The following is a 16,550-nucleotide window of genomic DNA, read 5'->3' on the forward strand; positions in this document are numbered from 1 at the left end:
GACTGGCGCCCCTGACAAGTAAATGCCTCCCTTCGCTTTCCCACTCACCTCTCATGCTGTTCCTCTCCTGTCTTGTTCCTCTCAAGGTAACCTGTAGAGGCTTGCTCAAGTCAATTTAAATTTACCGCATTCTACTGCTCCAGGCCGGGTGCCTCGATGCCAGTGATGCTGGATGGCGGAAACGCGTGAATCGAGGCACCCTACTACAGCGTTTATGGAACCACGTTGCCCTACTCTACAAGAATTCCAAGTGGAACGTAGAACCTATCTAGAGGAACCTTTTGCTACTGTTGCCGTTTGATTTCTTAAATGCTGCCAGGAGCTATAGTAGCGTGGGCTACAGCAGGCGACAATTTTTGTCAATCACTCAATCAATCAATCCTTTATTCGAAGAAACCAAAATAAACGTGCGCTACAGGGACAGAGACTAAAGGCTAAATCGCCTGACGAGGACTTTGTCCCTCTGCAGATCAACAGCAGTTTGTGTAGTATTTCATTTTCTATCGCAAAAACCAAGCATCCATGATTTTTTTAAATAAAGGAACACTGCAAATATCACTTATGTATTGATTTTCTGCCTTATATGTGCATAATGTCTTGTTCTTGTCCAACAGTGTTGACAAGTATGAAGAGTGCCATTGGATGTGCTATATATGACTATTGCGCAGCTTCTGTTTCACTTTGGCCTGCTGGCTGAATTGAGTCACAGAGAGACAGACACACAGACAGACAGACCAAAATTTCTGTGGTTAAGTAGCCCATGAAAGACTAACGTCCTTAAACAGTCACGGGTCAGGAAGTTTGCTTGGGGTCTCTCCAGTGAGAGCAAGATGCAATGAAAGTTGTGGAGGAGGAGCGGGCACTACAGTGAAGTTGAGTACTGAAGTGAGCATTGGACTTTTCCTCGCTTTCTAACCTGTGTCTAAATGTGGCTGCTGGGTCTTGGTGAAGAGAAGCTGCTGGAATTAACCAGCACACTTGGTAAATGGGGCCTCTTCTTGACACCGGCCATGCCTGCCTGCTCCCCCGTTGCAGTGGGGTCCCCCTGCCCGTGCGGTTGCCATGGCGACGCTGCCCCTGGACCCGCTGACGCAGATCAACACCTACCGCTCCTTTGTGTCCATGCTCGAGGACCCTGCAGCGAGTGAGCTTTGCCCCGGCCGTGCACGACGAGGGGGGCTTTTGTCTGTCTCATAGTTGGCAGCTGTCACTTATGCTGCAGTAACGCTTGTTTGCTTTTAAAGGGGGCGGGAAGACACAATACAAATTTATTCAGCTTGAAAGAACTGGCCCTTGGGAACTTATTCAGCCTCATTAGAGCCACTGAAGACATTTTTTTTATTGAAAAACACAAGAACTATGGAAGAGCTTTCAAATTTCGCACTACGGTGACATATAATAGGCTAGCACTAGAAACGTAGTCATCAGTATGTTAACTGCATGTTTTCATTCAAGTGACACGATCAATTGGAGCTAGAAGCCGCACTGCAATTGCCCAGACTTGTTGATTGGTGGTGGCTCAGGTCAGCAGCCACCAATTGCATGAGCAAGGTTCCGTGACGTCATAGAGGAATAGCCAGAAAGAGACTTGTGGGGGAGTCACCACTGCTTCACATTTTTTCCTTAACACCTCCATTGTTCATTCGCAGTTTGTGGCAAAATCGATGTCCCTAAACTAAACTTGCATTTGGTCTCCATGTTTTCTTCTAAAAGCCCATTTATGGCTTGGAGGCCGTCGTGCTGTGGAATGTGTGCCCGTGGCCCACGCAGGTTGCAGGTTCATTTCGGACTGCTTTGGGGTAATGTCCTGAAGGGCCAGGATTCAAGTTATTGTCAGCCTGTGTATGGCGCGTAAACTGGGCCACAGCCAACACCGAGTCAGTCCTAACTGCTGCGCGACGAGCGTAAGGATTTGAAAACTAAGACGTCATTGCATTGCACTGCAAATGTAGCGTCGGCTCTTCTTCCAGACAAACCCTAAAATCGGGGGCCGCCCTACACTTCTTGTAGGTAGTAAGAGGAAGGGTTAGAGTAAGCTGCACGGTGCAGCTACATGTGGAACCTCAGAGGGGCCTTCTGATTAGTTCCAACGGGTTAGTGGTGGCATGACTAGGTTGTGGGGCTTCACTGTGAGGCCTTGCACTGTAGGGAAGAAAAAGAAGTTTTATTTTGCAAAGGCCTTCTGGTTGCCTCCGTTGTTTAGATTTTCTGGCAGGAGATTGCCGTGGGTTGACCTGTCCAATCTTTGTGGCTCCTTGCAGAGGATGAGAGCAAGCTGAAGGCTGTCCAGGAGCTCAGCGAGGAGCTTGAGGTGGGTGTGAGTCTGTGTACTTTTTTTTTTTTTTGTCCTGGCTGATTTATGCGACGTTAGAGGCATGCGAAAGAACCCCGGTGCAGTAACCCGTCATGATGCAAGAACTTTGGCTAGTTGGCTCATCTCTGAAACCTGCAAAAGACGTGGACAGAACGCAAGGACCTCTGCGATAGAGAAGGGAGTTAGTGAGTTAGTGCTTGGCTGTGTGTTCCAATGACTCTTGTGTTCTGTTGGTGTCTTTTGTGGTTTGTTGCACCATTGGCAGGTTTTAGTGGTGTAACCCATTTGGAACTGAGGACAACAGCATAGTAGTGGGTTTCATTTCTTTTTTGTAGCGTGGTGGTCTTGTGTACGTGAGTATGACCTTTCACGGCCAAAGGGGGGAGGAAGTCTTGTCGGCCAATTTAGGCGAGCAGTGAGGAGTGCTCTTGTCATCCAACACTGTTGGGGGTGGGGCCCTGTCTGTGCTGTGCAGACCATTGTGACATCGGTGCACTACCCGACCTTCCTGGACCATGCCATGCGAGTCTTCCTGCGCATCCTGCAGGAGGGCAAGCCTCAGTTCATCGCTGAGCACAACATGCAGGTGAGGACGACGATAGCTGGCCGTTCTCTTCCTGAGTATGGCTAACTGCCTGGCATTTTTGGAATTCTTTTTTTTTGGTCAAAAAGAACGTCTTGTGATCCTGCCTGATTAAAACGGTCTCGGATAATTTGTGCGGTGCGGTATGTTAGTGTACGCGTCAATGCAGGAAGAGGCAACACACCCAGACACACTGGGGCCTGCCGCTGTTGCGCAGAGACATGGGGTCGATTCCTGGCCTTGGTGGCCGCTCTGATGGAGGCAAAAAGTGAAAACGTGTGTGCCGATATTTCGGCGCACGCTAAAGATCCCCCAGGTGGTCAGAATTAATCCGGAGCCTTCCACTACGGCATGCTTCATTGCCCGGGATAACTTCAGTGCATTAAACCCCACAATCAATCAGTTAGCTGACACTGGTGATTGCGTGTAAAGTATCATATTTATTCGAATAAAAGGTGAGGTTTTTTCCAAAATCTGTAGTCTGAATGTCATACCCCACCTTATATTCGAAGCGCAGTATAATGTGTGTGTGTGTGTATGTATGTATGTATATATATATATATATACATATATATATACACACACATATGTGGCGAGTTTTTTTACTCTCCAAACTGCACCCTCACCTTATAATCGTGGCTACTTTATAATCGAATAAATACAGCATGCTGTGTCAAAACAGGGAGTCCGACTCGACAGCGCAAAGAAAGGGGACAGTATGTGCAGGGTAATTGGTCCAGCGCAGTGCATAGAGGGAGCAGTGGCATAGCGGGGTTTTCCATGCCTCCGTAACTTCTATCCACACTTTGTGTGGCATTTTTCTAGCAGCAGAATGCTAAGGTGTCGGTGTGGGTCCCATGTACTGTCAACCGCAGGAGAAAGGAGTGGAGCATGCTTTACCGTCACCGTGTCGACGTGAGTCCTTGTTGGACTGGTTCTCCTCCTGAGTATGCGAGTTTGCACAGGGGTGACCTTTTGTCAGGTGCTGGAAAAACAACCTTGACACCCAGTCACTTACACATTACAGAGTATAGATATGAACTGATGGCAGCTTCTTTTTTTCGCTTGCTCTCTGTCCGTGCACCTGCCCGAGCTGGCCTGCTTTAAAAAATCTCGCCGCTTGATGACAATTGCTATCCCGTGTCTGTGGCTTTTGTAATTCCTCTTAAGCTTAGAATGAGACGGTTTGAAGGGTAACTCAAATCTGTGGCTTCTTGGTGCGTGTGGCCAACACCAATGCTTGGTGTAACGACTCGTAACCCAGTCACATCTATCTGGTAACCTAGCTGGTAACGTAGTTTATGAAAACTATCTTCATATTACGCATTTGGAGGCTTTGTTTCGTGGGTGAAGTGTGATGGAGAAGGCAACTGAAAACGCAAGTCTGAATTTCGTCTTCCTTTGCTGGGAACATTTTTGAATTTTGAAAGCAAACCAGGGGCATAAAAAAAGTGTTTACTGTACATGCTTAGTAGGCAGTAAAGAACACTGAACAATGGAGAGACAGTTGCGCAGCTGACAGGTAAAGACTGGCAGCTGTTTTGAAAACCCTGTGAAAACAATGTTATCGGGCATGGCGCCTTGTATCCCCGACACGAACAATCCCCACAGCTTCTGTTAAAAATCAAGCAGCCTGGTTGAGTGCAGCGCTTAGTTGATGGTCCTTCTAGTGGCCCTGCCAGCAGCAGGCCAAGGCAGTCCTGGCATTGCACTTTGATGCATATTGCACTTCCTGGCGTGTCATCAAGCCCACATGCAATGGTGGCTAAAACAACAGGCTGTCATATACTACTGTTCCGGGTGTAAATTTTGCTGCGTAACACTCTTCTCTTTTTTTCCTTGGTTTTTGTGTCGGAGCTCTTTGTCATGTCTCTCTCTGTAGCCTTTGACCGTGGTTGTGGCAGACTGTGGATTCCCCCATTTGTTGTAGGTGCAAAACGCGGTAGGCACTTGGGATAGTCGGGCTTGTTTGCGGCTGCCGCGGTTGAGGGGCAACCCCAGTGGCAGTGCGGGGAGTGAAGTGGAGCTGTGCCCCCCCCCCCCCTCTCCCTTTCTTTCTTCCCCCAGCAACTGCGCAAGCTCATCCTGGAGATCATCCACCGCATCCCGACCAACGACCACCTGCGGCCTTACGTCAAGCAGATCCTCAGCCTCATGTTCGAGCTGCTCAAGGTGAGGGTTGCTCTGCTTGCCATCTGTCTTCTCCCTGTCGGCCCTCCCTCACGGCACCCACAAAGTCTTGAAAACGGTGGTTCAGACTGGGGGGCCGTGGTGGCGGCAGATCCATTGGCGTAAGAAAAGGCGTTCAGTAAAGCAGCTCCACCAGTCGATATTTTGTAGGGGCTGAATGGTTCATGGACAGATAGGGTTGCATGACTGGTAAAGGACGTACCTGTCTACGTATTACAAAGGAGGCACTGCAGCAATCTAAGTCAGAGAGCTGGCACTTCTTTCGAAGGAACTGCTAAGGATGCAGTTTGTGGCAACGGGCACCTTCATAAATGAGAATGCACTCGTTATCTTAGTGGGGAGAGGTTCCCCTTGAGGTATTTAAAGCTGGGCTTGGCATTGTGGGGTAAGAAAGGGAGGGCCTTGTATTTAAAGGAGCCATGAAGACAAAATACAAGTTGGGTTTATTAGAAAGACTGCTTAGTCCCGATAACAATGATACCAATATCACCGCAATCTTCAAACAAATAACGGAGATATTAAAGAAAACGTGTAAAGCCGTGGCGACCCACTAGCCAATTTCCCGCAACTTTTCTATGACGTCACGGAACCTTGTCTGTGCGATTGGCGGCTGCCTAACTGACCTGTTGCGACGGCACATGACTTGACGTCTGTAATGGGGCCTCTAGTTCCATTTGACCGCATCACTTGAATGGTAACGTGCAGTTAACGCACTGAAAATTATGTTTTATTGTTGGCCCGTTGACGTCATTCTTGCTCATAACATTCTTACACATAACAAAATTTGAAAGTTTTTAAATACTTCTTGCTTTTTTTTTTCGTTAAAGAACATCTTTTGTGGCTGTAAGGGAGCTGAGTGAGATACTGAATCCTAGTTCTTTCAAATTAAACGAAGCTGTATTTTCTCTTCATGGCTCCTTTCCACATAACCGCATGTTGTTCAGGAAAGTTGGTTGTGCATTCTCGGAAGAGGTGCAGGAGAACAACACATGCCGAGCCATTTCTTTCAAGGCACAGTTGTTGCAAGTGCGATCAGGGTTGAGGGCAGGGTGGAAGCTGAAGCCATTTGCAGAACACTGCGCCTTGTATGTTGAAGCCAGTGGTACAGTGTTTTAAGCCGGAAAGAATTTCTTAGCTGCATCTCGCGGTGGAGTGTGAAGGGAAATTGATGTGCAGCAAAGGGAAAAAAAACCAAATCTTGTTGCGTTCCTCATAGTTCCCACCACACATTGGTGAGAGGCAGCTCGACAGTGTTTCGATTACGCCAGAGGGCAGGTGAGTCCAGGAAAATTGATGTGTCGCTGGCACTACCTATCTGGTCGATTGGGTAAGACCATTTCCTACGCGAAGGTGCAGCGTGACGGTGATATGACACAAGTCTGGTCACATCCTGGCATCAGTTTTTGGCTGAATGAAGGGCTCGGTCAAAGGGAAAATCCTGGGCGTCGTGCGAAGTTCTCTGCCCTAGATAAGCATGCTATATATGTGTCACAAGACCAAGTGGCATCTTACTCAAGCTCCTTTCTCTCCACCTTTATAACATATCACTGGGGATGTGCGAAGAGCGAGTTTTGGCTTTGAAGTCAATAATGCTGTTCAAATACAGCAAAACCCCATTAATTCGAATTTCACAGGACCGGAGAGAATGTCCGAATTAACCGAGTGTCCGAATTATTACGAGTATGGTCACAACAACTGAAAAATGCTTTCAAAATTTTTATTACAGTTACGCACGCGCGCAATTTAAATAATAACACAAAAGAAAGGGGGAAAAAAAAAATCCGTGGTCGCCGTGGTTGTCGGCTAGAATAGTGGCCTCAGCGATGGGCATTCTGCATTTCACTTGGTTTTGTACCAGTGCCATGTTACTTTTTTTTTTGGCTCCGGAATGGGGAGAGGAGGAAACTTGCTTCGAGTGGGCGAGGAAAGCGGGTCTTTGGTCACCACTGGGGGTTGTGTCATATGTTTACACATTTGTCTATTCGATGGGAGCTTCAAATTTGCGGTTTGCCGGCCAGCACGAATTCGACCTCTTGCGGTTGGTGTGTTGGCCTTCTGATTCCACGTGCGGCCATTGATGGTCAACACCCATCTGCCAGTATTTGCCTGCTTGCTTTCGTCTGCTCAGCGAGTGGTCTGCTCCGCCTGCGGACCTTTGCACATCAATCAGCATCAAACGGGGGTTAAGAATAAAGAAAGGTTGGGATGGAAGCGGTGTAAAAGATGGGAAAAACGCCGGCTTATACCCGCCAGGGTTTGTTGTATGAAGCGGGCCGCATGCACTCAAGCGTTGTATAATCGGGGGTTTCAATGCATTGCTCCTATCAGGGGTTTGCCAGTACTGCAGTGGTACGTCGTAATAAGCGGGTCGTCGTAAGACCAAGTGACGTATCATCGGGGTTCTAATGTGCCATCCCCGCTTTGCACTTGCTTCTGGTCCCTATCGTAGTACTAACAATGCATGAATTTTATTCCAAAAAAAGCACTCTTGGAATGGCCCTACATGAACGTGCAAAAATCTTCAATGTGGGTTCTACGAAGGGCATGTCAGACATAATGTTAACATATAAAAGAGTTGAGACCGAAATTGGCCCATGTGCCTAATAGCAAACCTGTAGGGTTCACGGGCAGTTTGAGAGTGCGGCATTGTCAAGGTTTCCTTGTCAAGAAAGCTTTATCTCAGTGTCTAAGATTGCAAAGTTAAGTGAGTGTATCGTTTTTCTGATGACCTATATATAAAAACCGAAATGGAACATCACAGGTTAAAAAAAATGTGACCAACAACTTCAGTAAACTAAAGACCCGGGACTCTGACAGTATGCAGCTGGGCCTTCTTATCTAGGAAGGGGACGAGCCTATCATGATGCGAGAAGTACAAGAGTGGAGTTGGCGCAATGCCAAGGAGGCAAGAGGTATTGCCCGAAAGCACCTTCCTCATGCCACTTGTCTGCACATGACCGAAGCAGTGTGGGAAAGCCCTTTGCTGGCAGCGGAGAGCATCGGTGTGTATTCGGACTTCGAAGTACATACTTGCAAAACTTACTTGGAATTTCCTAACAGCGCTATTTCATTCAAAGCTGAATTGAACATTGTGTTATTCGTCCTGATATTCAAAAGTTCTGGATATTCGCGCATCCCTACATATCCATGTACCGTAGGATTTTTGAGTTAAATGTACTGTGCAGTGATTGAATTGTTGCCTCAGCCACAATAATCATCATCTTGAATGCCGCCGCAAACTCAGTTCATTTTCCATTTTCGAAGTTGGGGCTCAAGAGGTGCTGCTCCAAATTGAGCCCCGAAAGTAAATGTACACCTTTGCTGTGCGCACGCTTTCATGAGCCAAGAGTACTTGAGAACATCTATGACAGACGTAATCGAGGAGACCATACTGGCGAGGCTCGCTGTAATGATAATGGTTCCCGTATTGTCAACAGTTCTGTGTCCAAACTGGTGGTATTGTAAGAACAGTGCACTATTTCTTGAGATTTTGTGGTTACCTGCATGATGGTTTAGAACTCCCGATGATTTTGAATAGTTGCCTTCTATTCCAGTGTAGTTAGTGCAAGGGGAATTTTAAGGGAAGAAAAAAAAAGAATACTCTTGCATCGCAATTGTGCCAGCACAGTTAGCATGTTCCTTGCTTTGAGAGCCTGAGAAGACGCACTTGCTGCCCAGGTGGAGAACGAGGAGAACGTGCTGGTGTGCTTGCGGATCATCATTGAGCTGCACAAGCAGTACCGGCCGCAGTTCAACCCAGAGGTCAGTGGGAGCTGCTCCGTCCCATGCCAGCCAGTGCTGCTGCCGTGTGTCACTCTTTGGCATCTCTGCTCCCTCTCGTCTGCAGTTGGTGCCCGTGCGCTTGTTTGTCTTTAATGCAGGGGCATTGAGGGGCATTGCACGAGGGGTGGTAGCATGGCCCGTCAGTTAGGAGCAAGCTCATGGCAAAAGAAAAAAAAAGAAAAAGAGGTCTGTGTAGCTCACCTAGATGCGTTGTGAGCAGGCGGCATTGTAACTTATAACTGCTTATTTTCATCCGCACAGTTGCGTGCAGTGTGGCATTCCTTGGTGCTCTGTGCAACTTGCCCTAGTGGAGCCTTTCCACAATAGTAATTGTAGTGCTTATTGCAGCTAGGGTCTGGGGGGGAAAGGCTGGGCAGTGTTTGTGGTGTGAGGTGCTTTTGTTACGAGTTTTGTAATAGGCAGTGTGCTTGCTCTTTAAAGGCAAAATTTGGGGCGGCCTTGCTTCGAGACAGGTGGTTTTTAGTGTTCTCACACTCGCTGTGGTGGCGTTGCCCAGCTCATGCAGTGCACGGGTGCCTGTAGGGAAGGTGGGGTGCCCTTTGTGTGTATTTGGCACACTCGTACCACGCTGGAGATGGCAGCCCGGCCAATTATTCGGGCCCAGATTGGAATGAGCACAGTTGGTGCCAATTTCGCAGCTCGTGCAGCTCGCCCAGATATGCAGCACCCCGTTCTGATTTGTGTGCCCCGGGCTTTGCAAGTTTCGTGTGCACAGCTGGCTGGGTGAAGCTTGGAACACCAGAGAGAAAAAGAAGCGCACTACCAGCTTTCTCAGGGGAACGGAATGATTGCGGTGCTATGGCCTTGCCCTTGCTTGGTGTAGGGTCTTTCTGTGTGGGCTTTTATGTTCTGGCTGGCAAAGCATTTTGGCGTGCTGTGCCCCAAGGTGTGCGTGATGCATGGGGGGCTGCCGACCACCGAGGCACACGCTGTGTCCAAGGAACAGAGCGTAGTGCCCCAGACTATCACCGTGGTCTCGAGCCAGCCGACTGGGAAGTTGGAGTAGTGGGTCGCAGTAACATGCCCCAGGCTGAAAGTGCTCTGGGCTGGGGGGCTCCTCCGCCTACTAGAGTGGAGGCTGCTCAACAGGGCACGTGCGGGGCTGGTGAGTGCGCCCTGGGTGCGGGGTGATGAGAAAAGTGCTGCAGAGGAGGCTCCCGCACTGCTGCCGCCCCACCGCGGGGTGGCGTGCACCGCGGTCGAGCTCCCGTGACGCTCTGTCAGCTGATAAGATCTGACCCGCACCCAGGGAAGAGAGGGGAGAGGCTCTTCTTCTCACTCAGCCACCTTCGGTTATTGAGCCTCATGATTTGTTCGGGCCCAGCCCGGCATTAACTCTCTGGAAAGCACAGATGTCCAAATACAGATGTCCAAATTTTGATCTTGAAGTTAATAGTGGCTGCACGAATAATTTGATGACAAGTATGAATTTATTATACTATATCAATCTACGAATACTTAATTGAACACCTTGAATACTCTGTACTTCTTTTTGCAAATGTTTGAGGTAGTTCGGTATTTCATTGAAAGCCTGTGAGAGTAATCTGGTGAATCTAAATCAAATTGACTCGCAGTCTGGGGAAGCCGCTTTGCCTAAGGTTTTTTACTTACTTAACCTAGTGGTGGTGCATAATGCTCAATGAACTTGGGCCGGCATGGCCTAGCAGCGGGGATTTACCAGCAAGGAAAGGTGCCGGTATGTTCAGAGGCATTGGGCAGGTTGGACTGCCAGTTCAAGCGGTGCTTCCTCATATTTAGGTGTAAAGAAGATTCCAGCGCAAGGATTGTGCATTTGTAATGCGTCACGCAATGAGTCTGCCCAGCTCAAGTCATAAAAGCACTGCCACATACAGCTGATAGGAGGCTTAGGAGCTAGAGGGGGTAGAGAGAGCCACTCTAAACCAAATTAATCCATGCAAAAATAAATATTTCTCTTATAATCCTTGCATCCTTGTGCACCTAACCTATACGAACCATGCTACCAAAAACAGCATGAGCAAGTGTGTAAGCATCATTTACTATATAGCTCTCAGGGGAGTCTTAAGTGTTGTATTGATGCTTTTTTTAGGTTTTTATTTAACTTCTGTGTTTGCGTGGTGTTTTTGTTCGCCTTTTCCTCCTTTCATGTTTTCTCTTTGTTTTTTTGTCGAGATCTATGTGCCCCTCCACCATGGCGTTCTGCATACGCCTTTGGTCTTTGTTAAATATGGCTGGGGTGGTATAGTTGAGGAAAGCATTCTCATTGGCTTGAAGTTTGAATGGATCTGCAAAAAGCAAGGCAGTGCATAATGAGACCTGTAATGGAAGTTGTTATGGTGTCCTGATAACTAACTGCCTGCAGAAGGACAATGCAACTCACAAAGGAGGCAAAGTGGGTTCCTCGTTAGGGGTGTCGTATGATGCATGTTAAGTCCAGGGGAAGCAAAGAGATAGACGTAATGGAACCCCTGTGAGGCCTGTTACAAACAGCAGGGGGGTTCTAAAGGGTCGGCATGTGGTGCTTCAAATCGGGCATTTTTCCAGCGTGCTCGGAAGCAAAGACAGACTTAAAGGGGTCCTGAAATACCTTCCGCCGATGCATGGATGTACATATAACCAAATAAGACAATGTATTAGCAATCTCCTCCTGCAAGAATTTTGTTAAAGCGATGAGTATTAGCTGAGAAATCGTAAATCAAAAACCGCGCATTATCGTCGCGCCACGTTTCCTCCTCCTTTCGCTGTTGACGGCGCGAGAGCCTTCCCTCCCATGATGCTGCACGCTTCAGCGGTGACGTACTTCCGCTATGGCGCTCCTCATACTGCCGTCTGCTACGGGCAAGCTTTGTTGACACCATGAATCCTGCACTCCGCTCAAGGCTGGAAAAGTGAACAAAAAATCTGGCCGCATTTGTGTGGCGGCCTGGCCTTGCCCTTTCGCGGTGTGCATTGCTGCAGGGCAGCACGTGACTTTTAACCCATTCGCTTCCAAAGCCGGCGATCCGCCGGCCGCGTTCGTCAAGGCCATACTGCGATAAGCCGGCGGTTCGCCGGCCCCCAGAAAAACAATTGCTTTTAAAACACCCCGGTAGGTGGCGCTACCCTCTGCTCTGTGTCTGGTTGTTTTGTCCTATTCACACCAGATGGACATAGTTGTCCAGTAAAGTCGACCTTGGTTGTCGAAAAAAAAATTTGGCGGGTATTTTGGCTCCTGTTTCTCTTTCGAGTTGCTCGCCGCTTGAAGCATGGCGTCGCGAAAGAAAAAAAGCCTTACGTGCGACGAAATTCTCGAGCTGGTGTTTCAAAGTGAAGAAGAAAGCGACTCTGGGGACGACACAGAAGTTCTCTCCGACCAAGGAGGCAGCAGTGACGAGAGTGACTCCCACAACCACAGTGATTGTGAAAGCGAGGTGAGTGTACATCAAGGCGGTCTCTCCAACCCACCACCTTCAAAGAAGTTCAAAAATGACGAATGGAAGTGGGAGGAAAAAGAAGTTCTGAAACTGTCACCAAACTGCCTTTTAGCGGATGTGCTGGTGTGAAGCGATCGATCGAACTGAAAGTAGGTGACAGTCCACGAGCAGAAGAATTGTTCAACGTCCTCATCGGAGACGATTTTTGGGAAATGATTTCCAGGCACACGAATGCTTATGCAAAGGAAAAACAGGCTTCCAACCCGGACCCCACATGGCATGATACGACACCGGGGGAGATGAAAGTTTACTTTGCGCTTTGTGTACTAATGAGCCAGGTAAAAAAGAGCAGCATACAGGCGTATTGGTCGCAAAGAAGTGTTATTAGCACACCATTTTTTGCGACGGTGATGCCAAGGCAACGTTTCTGGGCGCTCTCCCGGTAGCTACACTTCTGTGACGACAACCTCACCGCAAGTGATGACAAGCTGGCGAAGTTACGACCTGTACTGGACTACATACTCAAGTCCATCGGCAGTGCCTATTCTCCAGAAGAAGGTCTCGCTGTGGCTGAGAGCTTGATGAAGTTTCGTGGTCGTCTCGCATACGTGCAATTCAACCCGTCAAAACGCGCCCGTTTTGGCGTGAAGTTTTATAAGCTGTGCGAATCTGCTAGTGGCTACTGCCTCAACTTTTCTGTATATACAGGAAAAAGTGAGCATACGGCCGCTACCATTAGAATGTTGTGTAGTGAGGCTGTCGTCATCAACCTTTGCGGCGATCATCTCGCGGATGGTCACACGATCTACATGGACAATTGGTATTCCTCACCCTTCCTTTTTCTTCAAATACACGAAGCCGGATCTAACGCCGTCGGTACTGTTAGGGTGCATCGCAAGAACATCCCAAAGAGCTAAAAAAGACAAAGCTGAAAAAAGGCGAGTGCAAGGCCTTTTTCTCCCAAGGCATCATGGCCTTGACATGGCAGGACAAGAAGCCGGTCAACATGCTTTCTACGTGTCACAAATCAGCCAATGTGACTGATACCGGCAAGAAGAAACGCCACAATGATCTGCCGGTTTTGAAGCCCCAGGTTGTGCAGGACTACAACCGTGGAATGGGAGGTGTCGATCGAGAAGATCAACAGCTCGCTTCCTTCCCCATAATGCGTAGGTACGCAAAGGGATACAAGAAAATATTTTTCTACATCATGGACATCGCTGTTTACAACAGCTACATCTTGTCAGCCAAGGTTACGGGAAGGCGAGCCAGCTAGACAGACTGGAAAGTCGACCTGGCGGAGCAGATGATCGAAGAGGCTGTTGTCACGATCTAGTCCCGCGTTCGTGAACCTGGGAGGGTAGGGGTACCCTCCAGCCGAGAGACGACATGCAGCGTGCTGGTGGTGACGGTGACTGACCCCCGAGCAGCCGTGCTCGGAGGCGTTTATTTGCTCGGCCACACACAAGGTTGCCCACCGAGCCTGGTGGGGCCACTGAACTTAGCGGCCAACGAATATCAGGGATGGGGGGCGCCACACACTTGTCACACCCCTCACCCCCAAGTTTGTTTGTCCTACACAAACACAAAACACCTGTCCCCCCGGCGAGTACCGGTCCGGAGGTCTCCGCAGTCTCGCACTCCGCCTGGGAACAGGTGTCGATGCAAGTGTGGCAGCATTGGGTGCCACTTGTGGCACTCTCACACCAGCTGTCAGCCTTCCCGGTCTCGGAGGACTTGCGCGTGGCGCCACAGTGGCACGAGTAGCACCAGCCCCTGGTGCTGTGCTGGCAGTGGTTGGTAAAGCTGGCTCCCCTTGAAGGAGTCCTGGCTGAGGCAGTGCAGCAGGCCCGTGGCCAGGCAGTCCGGCTGCACCAGCAGGGGCGCCAGCACCTGCTCGGGCGCGTACGGGTCCCCGCACAGCATGCACAGCATCAGCCGCAGGTCTGGCCGGGGCCCCGTGACCGCGGGCAGCGCCTGGTAGATGCGAAGCCGGCCCGCCCGCCGCTCGATGCTCTCCACCAGCGCGCACAGCGCCTGCTCCAGCCGCACGGGGTCCAGGCCGCCGCCGTCGTCCACGAAGGGGCACTGCAGGCTCTTGGCCCGGATGATGCCTTCCTCGCGCAGGAAGTCCCCCTGGCCCGCAAACACCATGACTAGGGGCAGGCCGTGGAAGGGCAGCCGGTCCTCCTGCTCCAGGTTGGCTAGCAGGGTCTTCTCGAGGCTCTCGCGGATGTACTCCAGCCCCGGCTGGCTGGTGTACACGCACAGGCAGCCCTGGGGCAGGGGCTCCGTGCGGAACGAGTTGTGCGGCAGGCCCACGTCGCCGTCGATGATCCTGAAATCCAGCGCGTACTGGGCCTTGTCGTCGAGCCGGAAGCCCTGTGGGAGCGCCTGCCGCATAGCCTGCGCCACCTGTTGGGCGCTGGCCCTGGCACCCAGCACCACCAGGTGCAGCAGGCGGCCAATGGTGCCCAGTACCCCGCCGCCGTTGGTGCCGGCCTCTCGCCGGTGCAGCAGCTGCTCGATGACGCCGTCCATGCAGTCGGGCTGGACGGGGCAGTGCTCCCTCTGGCACCTCAACGCTTGCCGCCGTGCCGGTGAATGTCCCCACCTCGGGCTGGAACAGGGCCTCGAACTTGGTCAGAAGGCCGGGGACGTCTGCCACTGCATGCTCTGCGTCCTGGTACTCCGGCAGCCTCACGCCCAACGCCTGGATCCAGTTCCGGCCCAGCAGCGTCGGTGACGGCCCCTTGGTCAGGTACAGGGGAAGGGTGGCCTCCCTGTCACCAAGGCGGACGCTGACCTGGGCTTGACCCTCGACTTGGGCGAGCTGTCCGGAGTAGCTGCGCAGCATGACGCCCGACGCCTCGACGGCCACGCCAGGGAAGGTGCGTCTGAATACTTTCCCGGCCATGACAGACACACTGGCCCCTGTGTCCAGCTCCATGGAGATGGGGCGCCCGCAGACTTCGACGGTCAGCCAGTATGGTGGCACCGGCGGCTGCACTGTGGCCGCGTGCCACATGTCGAACATCTGCGGGTCTTCGGCCACGACGTGAAGCCTAGCCGCGGCACCCGAAGCTGCTGCCGCACGCCCCCGCTGCCTACCCTTGCGCCGACTCCCTCGGCCGTGGGCTGGCGCGGAACCTGTGCTCGGCGCCGGCTGCTGCTTCCGTCCGTCCGCCGTCGTCCCCCCTTGGCACGCCCGAGCAATGTGCCCAGTTCTTCCGCACGCAAAGCACTCCGCTTGCGCGAACTGGCACTGGGAGGGGGGGTGGTCACCACCGCAGCGAACGCACCTGCCATGCCGTGCCGCCATCTTGTTCACCGCCGCCTCCGCCGACGGTGCGCCGGCCGCACGCGCTAGCTCGCCCGCGTCCTTGGCCGCAGCCTCCATCGCCAGCGCTGCCTTCACGGCGTCGTCCAGCGAGGGGTCGGGAAGCTCCAGGAGTCGCGTCTGCATGGCGGGGTCGTTGATGCCGCAGACGAAACGGTCCCGGAGCAGCGAGTCGAGCTGCTCCCCGAAGGCGCAGCCGCTCGCCAACCCTCGCAGCGCTGCGACGAACTGCCCGAGCGTCTCTCCGTCTCGGCGGCTCCGGTTATTGAAGCGAAAACGCTCCATTAACGTCGACGGAGCCGGGCTGTAGTGCGAGCGTAGTGTCGCGAGCAGCTCACCCAGCGACTTGTCGTGCGGCGTGGCCGGCTTGAGCAGGTCGAGCAGGAGAGCGAAGACGCGGGTCCCGCAGCTGGCCAGGAAGATGTCGCGCTGTTTTGCCTCGGGTGTGTCGTTCGCCCGGAAAAACACGCCGACTTGCTCCTCGTAGACCGGCCAGGCGGACCCTTCACCCTTAAACGGCTCGAGCCTCCCGTACAGCGGCATGGCGTAATGGCGGCTGGCTTGAGGGGGCGGTGTCTCGGCGTTCTCGGTGGCGGCATTCATGGTGGCTTCGGCCGCTCCGCGGGCTTCTTCCCTCGTCGCCAGTGTCAGTGGCGACGAGTGGCTTCAGTGGCGACGTATCCCATCCTCGTCGCCAGTGTCACGATCTAGTCCCGCGTTCGTGAACCTGGGAGGGTAGGGGTACCCTCCAGCCGAGAGACGACATGCAGCGTGCTGGTGGTGACGGTGACTGACCCCCGAGCAGCCGTGCTCGGAGGCGTTTATTTGCTCGGCCACACACAAGGTTGCCCACCGAGCCTGGTGGGGCCACTGAACTTAGCGGCCAACGAATATCAGGGATGGGGGGCGCCACACACTTGTCACAGC

At 51.7% G+C, this 16,550-nt stretch overlaps 1 protein-coding gene across 2 annotated transcripts in view; it reads left to right on the forward strand.

Moving 5' to 3' along the window:
• Positions 1-16,550, forward strand: part of LOC144173118 (transformation/transcription domain-associated protein-like) — a 141,123-nt gene that overhangs the window by 12,129 nt on the left and 112,444 nt on the right. For both annotated transcript variants that reach the window (XM_077701631.1, XM_077701632.1), the window contains exons 2-6: positions 1,036-1,144; positions 2,262-2,311; positions 2,790-2,900; positions 4,965-5,069; positions 8,766-8,849. In XM_077701631.1, the coding sequence (XP_077557757.1) occupies positions 1,063-1,144; positions 2,262-2,311; positions 2,790-2,900; positions 4,965-5,069; positions 8,766-8,849 (432 nt within the window). In that variant the 5' untranslated portion in view covers positions 1,036-1,062. The remainder of the gene's footprint in view (positions 1-1,035; positions 1,145-2,261; positions 2,312-2,789; positions 2,901-4,964; positions 5,070-8,765; positions 8,850-16,550) is intronic.

This window comes from Haemaphysalis longicornis, unplaced genomic scaffold, assembly GCF_048455015.1.
Source record: "Haemaphysalis longicornis isolate Haplotype H1 unplaced genomic scaffold, Haemaphysalis longicornis Haplotype H1 scaffold_29, whole genome shotgun sequence".
In the NCBI taxonomy this organism is placed as follows: Eukaryota; Metazoa; Arthropoda; class Arachnida; order Ixodida; family Ixodidae; genus Haemaphysalis; species Haemaphysalis longicornis.